Below are 21,456 nucleotides of genomic sequence, written 5' to 3' on the forward strand. Positions count from 1 at the left end.
GCCGTCTGTCCCCACGCCCCGCCGCTCCCGAAGGGGCCCCGCCCCGACTCGGCTCCCGGCGGCGGCCAGCGGGGCGGGCACTGGGCGGCCAGAGGTCACCAGCGCGTCCTGCGCCCGCCCGTTCCCGCCCCGTCCCGGGCCGGCCCCATTTAACGGCGGCGCGGCGGGCGGGCTCTCCGGCGGCCAGCGCAGCGGACAGCCGAGCCAGCATGTCTGGGACCCGAGCCTCCAACGACCGGCCCCCCGCCGCGGGCGGCGTCAAGCGGGGGCGGCTGCAGCAGGAGGCGGCGGCGACCGGCTCCCGCGTGACGGTGGTGCTGGGCGCGCAGTGGGGGGACGAGGGCAAAGGCAAGGTGGTGGACCTGCTGGCCACGGACGCCGACATCATCAGCCGCTGCCAGGTGCGCGCGGCCCGGGGCCCTCCCCCACCCGCCCAGCGAGCCCCTCCCCCACCCAGACGGACCCTGCCCCTCCCCCGCCCCCCGCAGGCTGACTGGGTCATGCCACTTGGATTCCTTCCCCTCCCCAGCACCTCTCCCGGGGCCACCCTGCACACGCACGCACGCCTCTCACACCAAGCCCCGAACTCAGACCCATATCCCTCCTTCCACCTGACACCCCCCCACTGCCCCAGGGCGGCGGGCCAGGGGCAGAGCTATAAATACAAGTCGCTGAGTTGGGGACACCCGATCCTCAGGGGGTGGGGCGTGCCATGGAGTGACGCTGGGTCCTCCATAAGAGGGGCAGCTCCTGGGTGCTTTGGGGGTCCCCAAGACACCCCTCTTGTTCATCCTGCTGTGATCACCTGGGGCCAACTCCTTGCGAGGGTCAGTGTGTGGCCAAGGGCTGAGAGCTGCTTGCGGGCAGGGGTGGCCCCGTGAGTCAGCCAGGCACACGCAGAGGCGGGGCCCGGGCCGGTGCCCTGCGGGGAGCAGCTGGGGGCAGGGACTTGAAGGAAGCTGCTTGGGAGGGTGAGGGAGGAGCCACAGACTCCTGGCCAGACGACCCGGTGGTTGGTGGTGCCACTGAAGATGCCAGACACAGGCTTGTCCCCAGGGCCCAGGGCGGGGCCTCCACCATCTGCGGGCTGCTCTCAGTGCCCCCGTCTGCTCCGACCGCTGCTGGCCACTGGGCACTCTCTCAGGGCCACTTCCCAGGATCTCCGGGGGTCCCCAATCTGTGCCAGGGCTGCCCATGGGCTGACTTACAGCCCCGGGCACAAAGCGGTCAGCTCTGGGGTGCCCTGGCTGGCACCGCTGGGGGTTTGGAGCCCTGTCTGGAGGCTGCTGTCAAAAATGGGGAGGGCCATCTGCTCCAGCCCCTTCCCCTGGTTCTGTGGCCTCTGTCCTGAGCTCTGAGAGGAGGGCTGGGGGCTCGGGGAAGCCCCTCGGAGAAGGGAATCGGCTGAAGGACCCGTTTGGCTCAAGGCAATGCGGCCTCAGCAGCTACCTAGGCCGCTGCTGCCCGTGGGGGATAGACGGTGGCCTCCTGGGGAGTTTATGTTCCACCCTCTCTCTGCCCTATGAGGCAGACAATCCCCTCCCAGGTCAGACACCCTGCTGCGTGTGTGACCGGCCCCTGTCCCCTGCCGCCTGATGACATGTCCAGCAATCTCCAGCACCAGGGCTGCCACGCCCCCCCCGTTCCCTCCTCAGGCCTCTGCCCCGGGGGATGCCACGGCCCCTCCCCAGGGCCTGCGGGCTCCAGCCAGCTCTCGGGCCACCTCCTGCTGCTCCTGATGCCCACAGGGCCAGGCTGTGCCTCCACTGTGGAGCTGGTGCTGGAACAGCCCTCGCTGCCCTGCCAGCGGGTCTGCCGGCCGGCCCTGCACCCTCCCGCAGCAGCCAGGACCCGCAGGGGCAGAGAGGACGGAACCCATCCCAAACTGCGGGCACCGGGCACCCCTCGCCCAGCCCCACTTCTCTGAGTGAAGTCAAAACACGTCCCCTCCTGAAGGAGCCCCCGGCGCTCCAGCTTATCAGGAATAGACATTTGAGGTATGGCCTGGAGCCCACCGGGCCTCCCTGCAGCCTCCTAACACACGCCAGTGAGGCGGCATCATCCGCAGAGCTCCTTTACAGGTGGGGAAACCGAGGCTCAGAGACCTTGAGGAATGAGAATGCGGCTCTTGGAGCCCTTACAGGCGCCCATGCGCACCACGACAGCACCGGGCCTGGCCAGCTTGTCCCCACCCCGTGGCGAGGTAACCAGCTGAGATTTCAGCGGGGCCACTGCAGGAAGGCAAGGTCGACGGACCCCCACTCTGAGTGCCCAGTGACCCCCGCGTCACAGCACTTATCCCTCCCCCAGCAGTGGGGGCTTCACCTGCCACTGGCCTCCCCACTGCTTGTGCCCCCACGTCTGCCCACCCGGTGTTGTCCGAGGCTGGTGGGAGGGGGTCCCCAAGGAAGGCTGCCCCTACTTGGAGAGTGGCATGCAGCCAGATGGCAATGCCAGAATCGGGGTCCCCAGGCGCAGGAGAGGCCGAGGGAAATGCGCCTGCGGTGGGCGAGGCGGCTGGCCCTGGTGCCCGTGCGGACGGCAGGCTGGTGCCCCGGGCCCCTGAGGCCACCTGGTCTGTCAGCTGTGGCTGGGGCCGTCTTGCGGTGGCCACGGCTCCTCGGCCCTGGCCTCTGGGTGACACAGGCTGTGGCTCAGGCTCTGTGGGCGCGCTCCGCCAAGCCCTCAGGGCCCTTGGCACTTGTGCAAGTCCACTTCCCGCCCTGCCAGAGGTGGTCTGGGGCTGCCTGCTCCTCTCCCACCCCGGTGATTTGGGGCCTGTGGTCACAAGGTCCCCAGCACCCCCGGGGCTTCCTTCCTTCCGGTCTCAGGCCTGGGGTCCTGGCTGCCGCTGCTCTTTGCCGGTGGGACCTGCCGCCCGGCAGCCCGCGTCCACTGTGCCTGTGTTCTGCGCCCCCGGCCTCCTGCCCTCGGCCTCCATCTCTTCCCGCCACGGCAGTCCCGCCTCTGCCCCCGAGGGCTCTGGGTTTGTGGGGGCTGTGCCCTCCTCTTCCCTGCAGGCTAAGTCTCCCCTGAGCCGAGTCTGCCCTCCCTGGTCTGGCCGCATCACAGAACCCATACGTCACCCGCCTCCGTGCGGCCCCTGGTGTCTCTCCTCTCGGCTCAGATGCCCCATCCCACTCTGGGCGCCCCAGGAGCCTCCGCCTGGGCCTCCTCTCCTGCGTCCGCCGTGTCTCCTTCATCCGAGAGCTGGCCTGCGTGTCCAGCTCCTCGCCCCTCCCGTAGGCAGCTGAGGCCGCGCTCCGAGGGCAGGCGCTTCCTGGCCCCCGTGTCCCCTGCTGCATCCCGTCCCAGGCGGGCGGCGGTCAGCCTTCGTCCCCAGCTCGGCCATCTCCAAGCTACCTTCCGCTGGTGCTCTGGGCTCCCTGGCCGGGACCGGGGGGCCCCAGCACACATCTCTGTGTCTGACCACAGGTTCCCATGGTGATCACCTCCCTGCCCTCCACCTGCAGCCGGGCCTGTGTCCAGCCAGGGCCACCCTGCAGGGGCAGCAGTAGGTTCCCGGCTGGGGTGGACAGCAGTGGCAGTGTTCACAGGGACGGGAGATCGCAGGGGCTCCTGCTGTGTCCTCTGTGGGGTGGCAGCACTGGCGTTGCTGACATTCGGGCGTTGAGGGACCCTGTCCTGGGAGCTCTCTCCAAGGGGCTGTTGGGAAACGCTTGGCCTGGGCCCCAGGCTGCTCCCAGGACCCCTGGCGGTGCAGGGGCAGCCGCCCCGGCCCGGAAATGCCTAGTGTTGCCTCCCAGGGGCCTCCTCGCCGCCTCTGTGCACCCTGCTGGTGCTGGCCGCTGAGCGGTGGGCAGGGCTCCCCACGGTCACACAGCCCCACGTCCCCGCGCAACGTCTGCCAGGCAGCCGAGACCTGCCCACTGTGCCCACGACCTCAGTTTCCCCCTGGGCCCCGCTGTCCCGAGGGAAGGAGCCCTCGAGCAGATCCCAAAGGAAGGGAGCGCTGGGCAGCCTCAGGCCGCACCACGCGGTGGGGCAGACCACGGCCACGACCCGCCGCCACGCTGGGAGCTGAGCCCCTCGCTCTGCAGAGAGAGGTTGTGTCCTCGAGCCTGAGTAGGAGCCCAGCCTGCACGGGAGGGGGTGTGGTGGCCAACGGCCCTGCCAGGGCTGTCAGGGAAATGCACTCGGCTGGTGCCCGGGAGAGGGGGGCGCTGGCTCCCCTCAGCCCAGGTGACAAAGGGCCTGGTGTCTTCCCCGGCCCTGGGGCCAAGTGGGCACATCCAGAGCCCCACCCCGGGTGACTGAGGGGCAGAGAAGGGCCGTGGCTGAGTGGTCCCCGAGGTGAGGGCCCGGCAGGTCAGAGGTCAGCAGCCTCCCCCAGCCTGGGTGGTGCCCGGTGGCTGCCAGGGCTGGAGTGAGGCCAGGGCAGTGCAGGAGGTGCCTGCCATCAGTGTCCCCCGGGACGCGCGGGGAGCCGGCGGTGTGGGGCGTGGAGGTGAGGAGGGAAGGACGGGGCCTCTGTGTGGAGAGACCCCTGCAGGGGGCGGCTGCACAGGGCGTGCTGACCACGCAGGGGTGCTCCCCTCCCTCCTTCAGCCCGGGGAGCAGCGGGGAGCACCTCGGGGACACGCAGGACCCTGTGGCGGGGACCCTGGAGGCCCCTGGCCTCCCCTGAGTGCAGGGGCCTCGCCACCTCCTGCAGCGGCAGGGCAGGGCAGGGCAGGGCGGCCAGACTGGCCAGCGCCTCCTTGCCCGGCTGTCTGCAGGTGCCTTCGCGGTGGGAGTGGCCCGAGCCGGGTGCTGCAGCTGGCGGGGCCCTGGGGTCATCTGAGGGTCATGTGACACCCGCCGTCCCACTGCAGCCTGTTCCTAGGTGCCTGTGTTTACCCCAACAGCGGTGGGGTGAGCCTGCTGGGGCCTTGCTGGCTGTCGTCTGCGCCTGTCCTCCGGCCGCGGACGCTGGCCTGGGCGGCGAGGGCAGGCAGGGGGGCGGGCGCCCTTCCTCCTTCTGGTTGGTCTGGCCCTGGCCGTGGCAGGCAGCTCCTGGCCTGGTGCCGGAGGTCCCCGGAGGCCTGCCAGCTTGCAGGGGTGGGGGAGCCTGCGTACCGAGGACAGCGAACTTGGCTCCACTGCGACCTTCCCTGCTCTGGGGACCTCCGTTTCCTCACCTGTCCCGGGGACGTCCGCCCCTGCCGGCCCACCCCGGGCAGCAAGCGTGACTGGCTGTTGTGAACCAAGTGTGAGGGGAGTTACCGCCGGTGCCGGGGCGAGGGCGGAGCAAGGATGGGTGTCTCCAGGGGGACAGGTGGCCCCCAAACCCGGGGCCTGTCAGTCTCTCGAGGGCCCGTCCCATCCTGAGTGCCCAGGGGCGGGGCTCCCCGTCAGAGGCGAGAGGACTCGGTGGTGCCGCCTCGTTGGGAACCGAGTGTCTGCTTGTGTCCTGGGCTCGTTCGTGGCCGGAGGGAGGCCACGCGCTTCCTGGACCTGGGCCCTCCCCAGCCCAGCCGGCCTGCCAGCCCCAGAAAGAGGGAGCCTCCCGCTGGGTGCTCCCCAACACGCTTTTGCTTTTTCATCCTTAGACAGGAGGTGCCGGCCCAGAGGGAGGGTCCCTGCTGAAGGGGTGTGGGCAGGTTGGGCCCTGGGGGCCCCTTGTCTTTGCACTGAGCCACCTCATGGAGGCGCTGGCACCAGCCTGGGCCAGACCCTCTCTGCCCCAGTCCCCAACCGGACCCTGCCCCGCACCCAAAGAGCAGGACGTCAACCCAGCCCAGCCCCCCAGACACACAGCAGAGCCGGCCCTGAACGGGGCTCGCCCTGGGGGGCCGGGCAGGCTCTGAGCATCTGCACCTGGCCCCGGCCCCAGACGGCAGCTGGGCCTCAGGCAGGCCCAGGGGTCGGTCCCATTCCGGGGGCTCCAGCACTCGGCGCCTCCGGCTCAGCCGGGTCTCTGTTCCAGGGGGGCAACAACGCGGGCCACACGGTGGTGGTGGACGGCAAGGAGTACGACTTCCACCTGCTGCCCAGCGGCATCATCAACACCAAGGCCGTGTCCTTCATCGGTGAGTGCCCTGCCCGCTGGTGCCCTCCCCGCGGCACCTCGGCCTGGCTGGGACGGGCGGAGAGGACAGGACACCGTGCGGGGGGACGGGGGCAGACCTGTCCTCAGAGCCCTGCCGGTCGGGGTGCCGGTCCCCACCTGACCACGGGCCTCGCCGGGCTGGCGGCACAGCAGCTCCCTGCGCACTTGGACTCCCCCCGCCCCCCGAGTGTGTGAGTGACAGTGGGCGGGTGCTGCCTGCAGGTGCCGGGCCGTCCCCTCGCCTGGGCTGCTGCAGATGCCTGGCGGGCCTCGGCCCTGCCCCTGTCGTCCCTCTGTCCACGGCCCCCACCCCCTGCAGGGCCCGCACACAGCCCCTCCCCGTGGACCTGCCTGCAGCCCTGGTGACTGCTCAGTGCCACCGGGACTTGGAGGCTCCCTCCAGACACCGCCTCTCCGGCCCAGCCTGCACTCAGGTCTCAGCCCGAGATCCCCTTGCTCAGAGCAGCTTTTCCTGGCCCCCCAGGCCGGGCCGGCCAGGCCGCTCTGCTCCTTTTCCTTCCGGCTCGTTTTGTGACTACAGCAAGGCCACACTTGCCGGTCGGGAAGGGGCTGTGTCCAGCGCTGGCACGGGCTCTGCCCGCTGACTGTGAGGAGGGGGAGATGCCGGCCGGCCGGAGCAGCTGTGGGTGGTCGGGGCTGGGCCAGAGGGAAGACGAGCCCAGACCCTGCCTCTGGACCCCCCCAGCATGGAGCGAGGACAGGGCGGTGACAATGCGTATTTCACAGTGGGGAGGCCCTAGCCTGGGAGGTGGCCTGCCCCGCTGTGTCCCCGCAGCCCCTGGTCCCCAGCCCCAGGCGGACTGGGAGGCCGGCTGACCACTGCCCCCGGCTGTGCTGCAGAAGCTGTCTCCCGACATCCGCCTATTCTGCCTGGCCTGGTCTCCTGACATCCGCCTATTCTGCCTGGCCTGGGCCCCGCTCGGCAGGAAACCAGGCCAAGGAGGCGCCACGTGACCCAAGGCCGCCCTGCCTGGTCTCAGAGGACGGGTCGGGGCCAGGGACCGGAGTCCAGGCTGGAAACAGCAGCGGGGGCTGGCGCGGCAGGCGGTGCGGCCAGATGGTGCCCGCAGAGGCTCAGCAGGGGCAGCTGTGCCAGGGCCCACACAGGCGCCCCCCCAGCTCGCGCCTCTCGAGGCCTCGGCCACAGGGCTGTCTCAGGATGCTGTGGCCTTTAGGAGACCCTTTGTGCGCGCTGTGGATTGCACGGTCTCCGGTCACTCCCATCTGGACTGATGTCCTGTCTCCCCTGGCCTGTCCCACGGCCAGCCAGGCGGGAGCAGTGAGAGAGGGTCCGCCTGGAGGCAGCAGGTGGCTCTGAAGGCCCCTCCTGCTCTCAGGGGAAGGGCCTAGCGTTCGGCATAGCCCAGACCCCTCGCCAGCCTGCTGTGTGACCCTGGGCCAGCTGCCTGCCCTCTCTGGGCCGGGGTCTCTGCTGGGGCCGGGCTCCCCAGGAGGCGCTGCTGGGCCCGGGAGGGGCGGGGCTGCGTTTCTCCAGGGCTCCCCCGTTTTCATGCCGTGTGGAGAAAACAGCTTTCTGGAGGAATAATTCACCTACCATAAAACTCGCCAGCGGCACAAGTAAGATGTGCAGCCACCACAAAAAGTTTTAAAAATTGAATGTTAGAACCTTTTCACCCCCCAAAGACGTTCCCGCGTGCCATTTGCGGGTGACCCCTCCTCCCCCGGCCCCGCCCCCACCGACCTGCTCTGTCTCTGCAGACGGTTCCGTACGGGCTTGGGGTTCTGTTTTCACCAATTTTTAACTGGTGAAACATGCAAGACATAAGATTTACCGTTTTAACCATTTTTTGTTGTTTTTTAATGGACTTTATTTTGAAGAGCAGTTTTAGGTTCACAGCAAAATCGAGCGGCTGCTGTGGAGATTCCCCGGGTCCCCTCCACGCATGCACAGCCGCCCCACGGTCACCCCCCGCCCCCGCCGGCGGTGCGTGTGTCACAGTCGGGGAACCTGCCCTGACAGGAGGGGTCCCTCCGTGTCGTGCGTGGGTGCGTTTGAGCCAACGTGCGATGACACGTGTGCGCCTCTGCGGTGTCTCACGGAGCACGTTTGCTGCCCTACGACCCCCAGTGCTCCACCCGATCCCCCTCCCGCCCCCCCTGGTGGCAGCTGTCTGTCCTGTCTCCTTAGTTTTGCCTCTTCCGGAATGTCGCGTGGCTGGAGCCGGGCGGTGCGGAGCCCGTCAGACGGGCTCCTCCCCGGAAACATGCGTGTAGCTTTCCCTGTGTCTCCTCGCGGCTCGAGAGGGCACACCCTCTTCATTCAGTTTCCTTCAGCACTGAATGAAATCCCGTTGTCTGGGTGGCCCCGGTTCTTCTATCCACGCACCTACCACCGGGCGCCAGGCTGTGGCAATTATGAATAAAGCTGCTGTAAACACTCGCGTGCGGGTTTTGTGTGGGTGTAAGTCTTCAGCTCCTTTGGGTAAATACCAGGCAGTGTCCACCTGCAGAACTTTTCACCTTCCCAAACTGAAACCCAAAACAGCAAACAACTCCCAGGCCCCGGCACCCGCATCCTGCTTCCTGATTCTGCGGTTTGGACCACTCTGGGACCACGTCTAGGTGGTTTATCTCGCTTGGTGTCGTGCCCTCCAAGGGCATGTGCCAGGGTTTCCTGTCTGCGTGAGGCTAAGTCACACTCCACTGTGTGGACAGGCCACCCCGTGCCACCCCGTCCGTCTGTCCGTGGACACCCTGTGGCCACTCCGTCCGTCTGTCCGTGGACACCCCCTCCGTCTGTCCGTGGACACCCCGTGCCACCCCCTCCGTCTGTCCGTGGACACCGCGTGGCCCCTGCGAGCAGGGCTGCTGTGGGCGGGGTGTGCCCCTCACGCTGACCGCAGCTGGCTCTCCCGCGCCCGTGTGTTGCAGGCAACGGGGTGGTCATTCACCTGCCAGGCCTGTTTGAAGAAGCTGAGAAGAACGAGAAGAAAGGTGGGTCCGTGTCCCTGCAGACTTGCCCTGTCCTGGCCGTGGTGTCCTTCGCGGGCACCTCAGTGAGAGTCTCTCCCACGGGGACACGGGCAGGCCCTGGCGTGCTGAGGCTGGCCCCGCTCCCGCCCGCTGGCTCTGCCCATGCAGAAGGCGGGGTCCTGCCCAGGAGGCCCCAGGCCCGCCGTGGCTGCTGCCTGCGCACCTGGCCAGCCGGCCCTGCAGGCTCACACCCAGAAAGTCCCGGGGGGAGCTAGGGCCCCTGGTGTGCAGCTGGGATCGGGGACAACTGGGTCAACCATGCCGGCAGGGAGGGACGTGGCTCCTGCGGCCCAGCAGGCGTGTTGCCAGGCACACGGGCAGGTGGAGACCCGCAGCCAGGGTGTGGGCGGGTCAGAGGCAGGGGCCTGGGAGGAAGCAGAGCTCCAGCCTCAGGGCTCTAGGTGGGGGTGAGAGGAGGGCCTGGAACCCAATTCTGGGAACACGGGCACCAGGAGGTACCCGGACTGAGGCCCTGAGGGGAACAGGCCACCTCCAGAGCGGCTGCGGGCAGGGAGAAGGCCGGGCGCTCAGACCAGCCCCAGCGCCCCAGCCTGGAGCAGGACAAGCCCACAGACATCTGCAGGGGGGGCGGGGGGGCAGGGGGGGTGCCCCGTGGCCTGAGGGCCTGGGAGCCTCAGCAGGAGAAGGGGCACCGAGGGGAGGGCCTGTGGCCTCCTGCACAACAGAGGGGACCACGTGGCTCCTTCCCACAAGCCTTCCCTGAGGGAGCCGGGCCCACCTCACCTGCGAACCTCACCTGTGAGGAGGCCGACCCCCTGTGCCGTGTCCCCGCAGGGCTGAAGGACTGGGAGAAGAGGCTCATCATCTCTGACAGAGCCCACCTCGGTAAGGCACCCTGGGCGGGGCCGAGGGCTCCGGCACGCGCGCCCCCAGGGCTCAGGGCTCAGGGCACACCCTCTCGCCCCTTCCAAAGAGCTGCGAGGTGGGGGCTGGGCCGGGGATCAGGAGCCCGCCTACAGACAGGGACACTGAGTCTGTGCAGAGCAGGGCGGGACTCGGGGCATCTCAGCGCAGTCCGTCCTCTTTCAAACCTCGACCACCCCCTTCCCGGGAGACTTGGGCGTGGCAGGTGAGGGCCCCCCGTAAACCTCTGTCCTCTGCTTCTCTCTCGTCCCCCGGTGCCCCCGCCCGGCCCGACAGTGTTCGATTTTCACCAGGCCGTGGACGGACTCCAGGAAGTGCAGCGCCAAGCACAGGAGGGGAAGAAGTAAGTACGTTGCCGACGTCCCATCGGCGCGGGTGCTCCGGTCCCGCACGCCGGCCAGCCCCGGGGCCCGTCTGGTCCTGGGCAGGACGGGGAGGGGAGTCGACGGACGTGAAGCCCCCAGGAACAGCACCCCGAGACACCCTGGCACATCGCTGAACCCTGAACTTGCCCACCTCTCTCGGGGGTCCCACGCGTCTTCACTCGCTGCCACCAGCACACAGCCCCCTGGCGGTGCACGTGCCCTGACGTCACCTGCCGCATCCGCACGACTGCGGGATCCTGGGCAGCCCTGACTACTCCTGGGCCCAGGGAAGACACGAGACTCGCTGAGGCCATGCAGCTCTGGCCCTGTCCCGCTGGCTCCTGCCCCCACCCCAGCAGCCACCGTTTGTCCTCTCAAGGGGGTTTACTGGATCCCCGATGTGCCAGGGACACGGGTGAAGCAGAAGCGTGTCCTGCCAGGGAGAGTCAACAGTCTCACGCTTACACACTGCACACACGTGCTCACACACCAAACACATGTGCATGGTCACGCGTGCACGCATGCACACACTTACACAAGTGCACACACACAGCCCGGCCAGACGGTGCCGCGCTGAGCTCCGGGTGGCTCAGCCTGGCAGGCAGCGGGGTCCAGGCTGGGGAGGCAGCAGCCGACGGCCCCGAGCGCAGCGTCCACAGTGCTGGGCCCGGAGAGGGAAGCTGAGGCAGAAAGCAGACAGGGCAGCGTGAAGACAGGGTCGAGGGGGGTTAGGCCTGGGGCCCCAGCACCCCGTCACTGGGTGTCCAGGTGGCTCTCCCGGTGCTCTCTCCTGGGTGTTGCTGATGCACTGGCACCTGGGGTGTCACCCCGCTCGGCCCTTTATCCCTAAGGTGGCCCCGGGGGTCTGGCGGGCTCTGCCAGGTCCCCACAGCACCCGCCCCCACCTTTCAGCATCGGCACCACCAAGAAGGGGATCGGACCCACCTACTCGTCCAAAGCTGCCCGGACCGGCCTCCGCATCTGTGACCTCCTGTCGGACTTTGACGAGTTTTCCACCAGGTGCCTGGGCCCTACCCCGGGGGCGGGGGAGGGGGCCGGCGAGAGCCTGGCTAGTGGGGCGGCCACCAGGCGCCCTGGACCCGGGGCAGCCGTGGCAACGGTCACTCCTGCAGGTTCAAGAGCCTGGCCCGCCAGCACCAGTCCATGTTCCCTGCCCTGGAAATAGACGTCGACGGTCAGCTCAAAAGGCTCAAGGTGAGGCCGGGCAGCGCGGGCAGGCAGGCCCCGGGGTGCCTGTCGAACAGCACGGAGCACCTCTGTTGCCAGGCATTATTATGGTCTGGCCAGCCCTCTTGGGGACCCGGGGCTCCGCCCAGGCTGCAGCCCATTCTGCTGTTCGGTGCTCTCAGGCCTTCGCGGAGCGGATCCGACCCATGGTCCGAGACGGCGTCTACTTCATGTACAAGGCGCTCCACGGCCCCGCCAAGAAAATCCTGGTGGAAGGCGCCAACGCAGCCCTGCTCGACATCGACTTCGGTAAGGCCCGGCGGGCGCTCGTCCCGACGGCCTTGCGTCTGCCAGGGAAGGCCAGGCCGCTGCCGAGAGCCACGGGAGCACACGGGGGGGCGGGGGGCAGAGCCAAGGCCACAGTGCCACCCAGGCCCACAGAAGCGGTCCCGGCGTCCCTGTCCCCAGCTTCAGCGGGGGAGGGGAGGAGAGAAGGGCGGGTGAGCTAACGGGGAAAGGCCGGGATGGCAGCAGGCAGCTGGCCAGGCTAGTCAGAGCAGCCCCTTGGCGGTCTATTTGTCCCCGTCCCCGAGCCCCGGGCACACCAGCTAAGGCCCCATCACCACGGTGGCCTGGCCACCTCTGTCGACGCCAGGAGCAGCCTCCTCCCTCACCTCGCCCCAGACTCGTACGTGAGCCACGCAGCCCGGCACCCAGCGCGCCAGGTGGGCCGTCAGACCCACCGAGGGGACACACGGGGAGTCGAACCGCCTGCTGCCTGGGCCGGGGCACCAGCAGGGGTGCTGGGCAGCCCCCGACCCCGTCTGTCTTGCAGGGACCTACCCCTTTGTGACCTCATCCAACTGCACGGTGGGCGGCGTGTGCACGGGCCTGGGCATACCCCCCCAGAACATAGGCGACGTGTACGGCGTGGTGAAGGCCTACACCACACGCGTGGGCATCGGGGCCTTCCCCACGGAGCAGATCAATGTGAGCCCCCAGCCCCCACCCTGGGGAACACAGGGGACGAGGAGGCCAGGCAGGGCGCCCTTCCCGCCACTTGCCCCGCCCACCAGGGCCGGGGGTGGCGGCTGAGGAGGGCGTTGGATGTTGGCGCACTCCCACCGCGTCAGCACCACGTGGCCTGCGCCATGCGTGTACAGCCGCACACACGTGCGTGCAGGACGTTTCCCTGGGGAAGTGAGAGGCCCACAGGGGAGTGCGGTGCCTTGCAGCCCCCTCAGTCTCTCCTGTCTGGGGCAGCTTGGGGACCACGTTGGCTCAGAGAGGTCGCCGAGCACCTGCCGTCAGCCATGTCCCGGCAGGGTCGGGGGTCCGTCACTGCCAAGAACCGGGCTGGAACAAGAGCCCACCACCCTCCTCGGCTCTTTGGCCTCAGGGGTGTTTCTGGAAGCTGCCGGGATCCCCAGGAGGCACGGCCTTCCTTTCTCAGCCTCACCTGTGACCCCTGGCAGGGAGGGCCCGGCCCTTGTGCTGAGCAGGGAGGAGAAGCAGGTGCTGTGAGAGGCTGGGGCTGGCGTCGGCAGACACGCACACGCCGTGCTCCCCGAGCCGGCTACAGGACCTGGCGGGGCTGGTGTGTTCCGGAGACGGGCCCTGCCGGGTGTGTGCCTGGCCTGCGGGACGCGCCTGCCAGGGGCACGGGACCCAGACGCCAGGGGCGACTCTGTCAGGGGGTGGCAGCTCCGAGGACTCCCCTGAGCCAGGTGGGGGGGCCAGGCCAGGGGCACAGGTTCCCGTCGTGGCCTGGGAGGACCGTGCGCTCTGCTGTCACTAGGAAATCGGAGACCTGCTGCAGAGCCGCGGCCACGAATGGGGAGTGACCACGGGCAGGAAGAGGCGCTGCGGCTGGTTAGACCTGATGATCCTGAGATACGCCCACATGGTCAACGGGTTCACCGCGTAAGCAGCCCTCCCACGGGCCGTCCGCCCGGGACCCCCACACCCACAGGACCAGCACCTGCCCAGGGGGCCGGGGCCCTGAGGCTGCTTGGTGCAGCCTCTGGCTTCGTCCAGGTCCCCACGCTGCTGGCCGCTCTGCTCACCCAGGACACAGGCCCGACGTGGGGTGTGCCTGGGCATCAGGCGAGGGCCGTGCCCCAGCCCTGGGAGCTCCGGAGGCGCTGGAGCCTGGGAGGAGGCCCCGGAGCGCGGCAGGCGCTGCCTCATTCGTTCCCCAGCAGGCACCTCTGGAGCTGGGGCCGCCAGGGCCATCCTGGCAGAAGGGACTGCGGGACTCGGCGGCAACAAGCTGGCAGGCAGGGACAGCAGGCGCACATTCGCCCTTGGGCCCCAGGGGCCCGAGGGGGCACCTGGCATTTCTAGAAGCTTCATCCTATGGGGTGGCACACAGACAGGGCCCGGAGGAGCCACAGACCAAGGCAGCTGGTGACAACATGACACTTGTTGGTGGGAGCCAACTGGCACGAGCTGCGGGCCCTTCCCGCCGCACAGGGAGAGAGCCCACAGCCCCACGTGCCAGCCTCAGTCTCCCCCTAGAACCGCGTGGAGGTAACTCGGGGCTCAAAAGGATGCAAAACCCCAAGCAGGAAAGGCCACCTGCGAAGCCCACCTGAGGCCCTCACCTGCAAGGGTGACCCCCACAGCATGGGCAGCCAGAAGGCGAGCTTGGGTGGGGCCCTAGAGGCCGCCCCCCCACCCACCCACCGGCAGCGGCACCCACCCAGATGCGCGGCGCCTGCTCTCACACCTGTCGGCCCGTGGCAGTTTTCTGGGATCACCTGATCTTTATTTTCTACTCACTGTAAACGGAGGAGAAAGGAGGGTGTGAAAAGCAAAAGGAAGAAATCCCGGCTCTCCAGTCTGTGTCTGTCTCGGTTTTGGACAGGCTGGCCCTGACGAAGCTGGACATCCTGGACGTCCTGAGCGAGATTAAAGTGGGCGTCGCGTACAAGCTGAGCGGGAAGAGGATCCCCTACTTCCCAGGTACATGCAGCGAGCTGGTAGCTTCTCTGTCCGTTGGTCTGTTTCGTGGGCATCAAACGGGCAGGACCTGTGATTCCTCGGAGACGGGGCAGAGGTTTCGCACGCTCAGCAGGCGAGGGCGAGCCGCCTGTCCCCGGAGACTCACCTCTGGCGCGGCTTCCGGCTCTCACGGGCTCTCCCACGACAGGCCCCACGGCAGCTGCGGGTGCCGTCGGTGGTTTGGGAAGGGCTCGGGGACAGGCCCACCTCCAGCGGGCGGGGGGGCCCGAGTCAGGACGGGGGGGGGGCCCGAGTCAGGACGGGGGGGGCCCGAGTCAGGACGGGGGGGGCCCGAGTCAGGACAGGGAGGCCCGAGTCAGGACGGGGGGGGCCCGAGTCAGGACGGGGGGGGCCCGAGTCAGGACGGGGAGGCCCCGAGTCAGGACGGGGGGGGGCCCGAGTCAGGACGGGGGGGGCCCGAGTCAGGACGGGGGGGGGCCCGAGTCAGGACGGGGGGGGGCCCGAGTCAGGACGGGGGGGGGCCCGAGTCAGGACGGGGGGGGGCCCGAGTCAGGACGGGGGGGGCCCGAGTCAGGACGGGGAGGCCCCGAGTCAGGACGGGGGGGGCCCGAGTCAGGACGGGGAGGCCCCGAGTCAGGACGGGGGGGGGCCCGAGTCAGGACGGGGAGGCCCGAGTCAGGACGGGGGGGGCCCGAGTCAGGACGGGGGGGGCCCGAGTCAGGACGGGGGGGGGCCCGAGTCAGGACGGGGGGGGCCCGAGTCAGGACGGGGGGGGCCCGAGTCAGGACGGGGAGGCCCCGAGTCAGGACGGGGGGGGGCCCGAGTCAGGACGGGGGGGCCCCGAGTCAGGACGGGGGGGGGCCCGAGTCAGGACGGGGGGGGCCCGAGTCAGGACGGGGAGGCCCCGAGTCAGGACGGGGAGGCCCCGAGTCAGGACGGGGGGGGGCCCGAGTCAGGACGGGGGGGGCCCGAGTCAGGACGGGGGGGGGGCCGAGTCAGGACGGGGGGGGGCCCGAGTCAGGACGGGGGGGGGCCCGAGTCAGGACGGGGGGGGGCCCGAGTCAGGACGGGGGGAGGCCCGAGTCAGGACGGGGAGGCCCGAGTCAGGACGGGGGGGGGCCCGAGTCAGGACGGGGGGGGGCCCGAGTCAGGACGGGGGGGGGCCCGAGTCAGGACGGGGGGGGGCCCGAGTCAGGACGGGGGGGCCCCGAGTCAGGACGGGGGGGGCCCGAGTCAGGACGGGGGGGGCCCGAGTCAGGACGGGGGGGGGCCCGAGTCAGGACGGGGGGGGGCCCGAGTCAGGACGGGGGGGGGCCCGAGTCAGGACGGGGGGGGGGGCCCGAGTCAGGACGGGGGGGGGGCCCGAGTCAGGACGGGGGGGGCCCGAGTCAGGACGGGGGGGGGCCCGAGTCAGGACGGGGGGGGGCCCGAGTCAGGACGGGGGGGGGCCCGAGTCAGGACGGAGACTTGACTGCTCTGGAAGCCCCAGCGCACCGTGCAGGCGCGCAGGGCGACGATTTCATCTAAGAACACTCGCTTTCCGGTTAGATTTTTAAAGACGTAACTGGGGTCTCTCCAGCCGTGCACCCCTTCCTTTGGAAAGCAAGAAGGAGGGGCTGTTTTCTTGGATGGCACGGTTCCCTGCGCATCTGGACGTGCCCCTTGACCTCAGGCCCAGATCACGTTCTGGCCCCACGTCCCCAGCGGCCCTGGGCAAACTGCCCCTTGCTTACCGCCTCTGAGCAGGCCCACGTAGGTCCCAAAGTGTCACTTGGCCTTGGGAACCTCGTGCATCCTTGGGGCAGTGTCCCTGGCCCCGTGACGTCTGGCCCCTGTGAGGGCACACGACCGAGGCTGCCAAGTCTCCTCGTGGCCGTGCAGAGCCCCGGGCAGACCCCGCCTGGCTCCGTGGCTCGAAAGCCACTGCAGCATCCGGAAACAAAAAGAAACCAAACCACTGTAGCAGGAACCCTGTCCCAGCACCTTCTGTCAGTGAGGGGTGACTGGATCCTACCCTGAGCTGCAGACCCCGCACGGAGTCCCTGTCCCCAGGGAGCGGACGCTCTCGGGGTGAGGGGACATGGATCCTTAAGCATCCCTCAAGGCTTCAGGATTCTAGAATCTTAGAATTTCCAGGCAGGGCCTTGCAGTTCCTCAGCTGATGTCACCGTGGAGGTTTTAGCAGTTGGCCGACACCCGTCGAGGGTGGGCGTGTCCCTGGTCGGGAAGGGGAACAGCCAGTGTCCCAGACCCCTGCCAGCTCCCACTCACCACCCAACACGGCAAACAAGCGGTGCCTTGCCCGCCCTGGACGCCTTCCTCGCTGCCAGCCCCTGGGGCCCTGGGGTGGGGGCCGCCGTGTCACCACACGTCTGTGGGACCCGCTCATCCGTGTTTCCCAGCTAACCAGGAGATACTCCAGAAGGTTGAGGTGGAATACGAGACGCTGCCTGGCTGGAAAGCAGACACCACGGGCGCCAGGAGGTGGGAGGACCTGCCCCCACAGGCCCAGAACTACGTCCGCTTCGTGGAGAACCACGTGGGAGTCGCAGGTGGGTGCCCTGCATCCCCGGGGCCCCTCCCTCACCCGGGACCCTGGGCGCCCCAAGAGGTCCACGTCCCAGTGCAGGGCATGGTGCACATAAGAACCCAGCCGCGTGCGTCGCCGGGAGAGCGTATCAGAGCAAGGTGAGAAGGGCCCCCGGCTAGGGGCGGGTGTGGCCCTGCCAGGAACGGCCACCTCTCAGCATCTGGAACGACAGACGGGACACACCCGCCGCTGAGACGTGTCCTTCCTGTCACAGCACAAGGGAGTCTGCACCTGCAGCACCTGCAGCAGGGCCGCAGGGAGACAGACCACCTACAGACGAGGTGGCCGTTCCCAAGGGGCAGGACCGAGGGAGGGAGGGGGACTCCTGCTCTCTGCTGTACGTGGATTAATCCCCGGACATGTGCGGCCTTTATAACTGAAAAATTAGAACTATGTCCATTTGAAGAAAACATAGCCCCTTTTACTAGATGAACTACATAAAAAGATGTGACATTAAAGAAAACTTCATTCCATGAACACGCCGCTCTGGCCTGCAGTCAAGTGGGTCGGCGTCGGGAAGTCCAGAGAGTCGATGATCCAGCTGTTTTAGATGCGGCCCAGCCTGCCCCGCCGGCCGCACCTCTGCCCCGCCGGCCGCACCTCTGCCCCGTCCCACAGGAACGGCAGCAGCCTCGGTCCGTGGCCGCCACAGCCGACGCCGTGAACAAAGAAACATGAAAGCGATTCTGGACTTTTACATTTCTACTGAAGCCTTCAGCTCAACACGTTGATTTCTACAATGATTTTAAACCTCAGAAAGCCAACCCTGTATACGTTTTTAAAAATTCTGCTGTGTAAAATGAGCCAAAGTGCTCAAAGCGGAGACCTTCTGTGACACTAACTGTCCCACGATTGTGTGCCCAGCTGGAGCCATGTCGTAATAAACATCCAGTAGCCACGGAACGAGTGGTGGTTTCACTTTTGTTTGGACTTGTCCTTCTGCTTTTCAACACTGAAAGGTTTCAGTTCACTGTGCCAAGTATGGACGCAGCTTCCTAAGAGATGCCCGTGGTGTTGGTGCCACAAAGCTAAGCCGTGTGTTCGCTTAGGAAAGAAGCCTGTGTAAGAGAGATCGGGTACCTTAAATATGTTTTTCAAAACTAAACACAGCTAGGTGCAGTGATCCCAGCACTTCGGGAGGCTGAGGTGGAAGGACTGCTCGAGCCCAGGAGTTGGAGACCAGACTGGGCAACATAGCAAGACCCCATCTACAGAAAAAAATGAAAAAAAAAAAAAATAGCCAGGCATGGTGGCGCACACCTGTAGTCTCAGGTCCCTGGGAGACTGAGTCAGGAGGATTGCTTGAGCCCAGAAGTTCAAGGCTGCAGTGAGCTGTGATGATGCCACTGCACTCTAGCTTGGGCCCACCTCTAAAAAAAACAAAATAACCTAAACACTTAAACAAATTATGCTCTAGAGCTGTTGCCTGGGCAGGACCCGCCCCGCTGACCCTGCCCTCCCCATGGGGTGACGAAGCCTCACCAGCAGCCCCTCCTCGTGCCAGTGGCCGCGTGGCCACCGTCCCTGTGTTTCCTTTGCTGGGATGAGCCGTGTCGTAACTGGCCAGAGCCGCGTAAGGCGCATGGTGGCCGGCGCTCCCTGAACGCTCAGTAGCCTCCTTAATAACTTTGCAGCGTGTGGGGTAGATTTAGAGAAATAACCGCCCTCTCAGGATCCTTTCCGAGAGGAAGGAATTCACTGGAGAGACGCAGCCCTGCGCAGTGAAACCAGACACGGCACCGCTGCGAGTGCGGTTGGTCTCACGGGGGACGGAGTTCTGTGGGCTCTGGCCGACTCACACCTCGGAGACACGCACGTGGCGGGCTCAACTCTGAATTCCCGTGACTCCAGGCGTGCAACCAAACTTCTCTAAACAATGCCAAGCACGGCCTTCGGTGGCCTGAGAGGGGGAAGACACATTACACCACAGCGACCGCCTGCCCTGCCCAGCAGCGTCAGCACTCAGCAGGAGCAAGTGTTCCTTCCATAGCACAGCAAGAGGGACAAAGGGAGAGAGCAACGGCAGGGGTAAGCTCCTAGGGGAAGGGGGATGGCACCTTGTGTGACTTGACCCTTACACACAGCAGACGTTTTTCAAAGAAAAAGAAATCATTCCATTCTGTATAAAAAGCTACAAGCCTAGCTTCACAAGTTTAACCTGCCATTTTGTTGTTTCGGACACAACAGGGTCTCAATCTGTCCCAGGCTGGAGTGCAGTGGTGTCATCACAGCTCACTGCAGCCTCCAACTCCTGGGCTCAAGCATCCTCCTGCCTCAGCCTCCCAAGGAGCTAAGACTACAGGCATGCGCCACCACACCCGGCTCATTTTATTCTCTTTAGAGATGGGGGTCTCACTATGTTGCCCAGGCTGGTCTCCAACTCCTGGGCTCAAGTGATCCGCGTACCTCGGCCTGCCAAAGTACTGGGTTTACAGGTGTGCACCACTGCACCTGGCCTCAACTGCCATTTAAATTAGGGAGCTGCAGGCCGGGCGTGGTGGCTCATGCCTGTAATCCTAGCACTCTGGGAGGCCGAGGCGGATGAATCACTCGAGGTCAGGAGTTTGAGACCAGCCTGAGCAAGAGCGAGACCCCATCTCTACTAAAAATAGAAAGAAATTATATGGCCAACTAAAAATCTATATAGAAAAAAGTAGCTGGGCATAGTGGCACATGCCTGTAGTCCCAACTACTTGGGAGGCTGAGGCAGGAGGATTGCTTAAGCCGAGGAGTCTGAGGTTGCTGTGAGCTAGGCTGACGCCACGGCACTCTAGCCCAGGCAACAGAGTGAGACTCTGTCTCAAAAAAAAAAAAAAAAAATTTAGGAAGCTGCAAAAAAAGTTTTCAAATCTGTATTTTGTAGTAGCTGCTAAATCCTCCACTGAGACACAGTTGTTGTCATTGTTTCTCTTCATACCTGGATGAAACCTTGAGGAGGAGCCACCGGCAGTGCCAGCAGGTATCTGTGGAGGTTTCACTGGGTAGGAGGGCACCACCTTAGAGGGAAATGGTTCTTTCACGTGTTCCAGCGTCAGGAGGCTCTGTCATCGAGTGATGGGTCAGTGCAGACCACCCCGCCAGTAATTCGGGTGCCCATCCCTTTTCTTTGAGAAGCAGATGTTGTGAGCATCTGAGTTGTTACAACAAAGGGCTCTCTCCACGTCGCATGGAGGACACGGCCCCAGTGCAGATGAGGCAGTGGTGATCTCTGCACGACACACGGTAAAGGACAAATTGGTGATTTGGTAATTGTAGTGAGTTCTTGTCGTTTCATGCCGCCTCAGCATCCATTTGGAAGCGAGCAAGCCGCCCTCCTCTCTCTGGGCCTGTGGGTCACACGAAGCCTCTGCTACTTCATGTGTCCTGTTGAGTTGCCGCTCTGTGCCTTACCTGACACGCCCGAACCTAACTCTTGTCCCAGTCAGGGCTCTCCTAGAGAGCGGCTGACTTGGCAGGAATAAACGGGACACAGGTCAGACAAGAGGCACAGGGTCGCCTGCCAGCACACGTGAGCTAAGTGGGGTCATGGTCGGACACTCAGGCTGGGTGTCCACCAGGATGAGGACATATCCCATAAACACTTGCTGTGAACACCCACTACCACCTCCCTGCAGCCCCAACAGAGCAGGACTAGAATTCAGAGCCACTCTCCAGACAGAGACGTCAAGACCAAATTAGACTAAAATTATGACATTGATGTTGTTTAAGGAAATGTGCCTGACTAGCAGGACCCCAGAGAGGGACAGCCACAGGGACATGGTCAGAGGAGGGAAGCAGGGAAGTCTGACAAGCAGGACCCCAGAGAGGGGCAGCCGCGGGGACCAGGTCAGAGGAGGGGAGCAGGGACGTCTGATGAGCAGGACCCCAGAGAGGAACAGCCGCGGGGACCAGGTCAGAGGAGGGGAGCAGGGACGTCTGATGAGCAGGACCCCAGAGAGGGGCAGCCGCGGACGCACTGCACGGCGTGGGGACCCCCGTCAATGAGCCAGCTGTAAAGAAAAGGTACTTTTCGGACAATGCAGGAAATGTGGGCAGGGCGGTAGCGGCCGGGAGCAGGAACTGTCGCCCCTGGAGCCCGCGTGGGCCTGCGGGACGTCAGGTCGACCTAGCGGGAGCAGAAGTCTGGGAATTCGCCACCGTCAAAACCTAGCAAGAGTGGGTCGCCCTCAAACTTGGGGAAAGGAAACGAGGAAACCTAACCAGCGCCCACAGTCGTTTAGGGACCAAAAAGAAGCAGGCGCGATGCTGTCAGCGACCTAGCCCACGCCGCGCTTCCCACGAGTCCCGCCCCCGACGTCGCCACCGACCTATCTGGCGCCGCGTCTCCCACGAGTCCCGCCCCCGACGCACAAGTTCCCTCCCCGTTGCCGTCTCCGACTCCGCTGCACGGTCTG

At 66.2% G+C, this 21,456-nt stretch overlaps 1 protein-coding gene across 3 annotated transcripts; it reads left to right on the forward strand.

Moving 5' to 3' along the window:
- Nucleotides 1–169: 169 nt before the first annotated feature.
- Nucleotides 170–17,942, forward strand: ADSS1 (adenylosuccinate synthase 1). 3 transcript variants are annotated; one of them, XM_069490716.1, is made up of 13 exons: nucleotides 170–401; nucleotides 5,930–6,032; nucleotides 8,966–9,028; nucleotides 9,863–9,913; nucleotides 10,229–10,295; nucleotides 11,230–11,337; nucleotides 11,451–11,532; nucleotides 11,688–11,814; nucleotides 12,341–12,495; nucleotides 13,304–13,428; nucleotides 14,375–14,472; nucleotides 16,875–17,024; nucleotides 17,560–17,942. In XM_069490716.1, exons 1-13 carry the CDS (start codon nucleotides 210–212, stop codon nucleotides 17,610–17,612), a joined length of 1,374 nt encoding a protein of 457 aa, XP_069346817.1. In that variant the 5' UTR covers nucleotides 170–209; the 3' UTR covers nucleotides 17,613–17,942. The 3 variants fall into 3 exon arrangements, with proteins under 3 accessions (XP_069346817.1, XP_069346825.1, XP_069346808.1); XM_069490724.1 differs by having other exon boundaries at nucleotides 17,491–17,626; XM_069490707.1 differs by lacking the exon at nucleotides 17,560–17,942 and having other exon boundaries at nucleotides 16,875–17,462.
- The last annotated feature ends 3,514 nt before the right edge of the window (nucleotides 17,943–21,456 follow it).

This window comes from Eulemur rufifrons, chromosome 2 (genome assembly GCF_041146395.1).
Source record: "Eulemur rufifrons isolate Redbay chromosome 2, OSU_ERuf_1, whole genome shotgun sequence".
NCBI classification, from domain to species: Eukaryota; Metazoa; Chordata; class Mammalia; order Primates; family Lemuridae; genus Eulemur; species Eulemur rufifrons.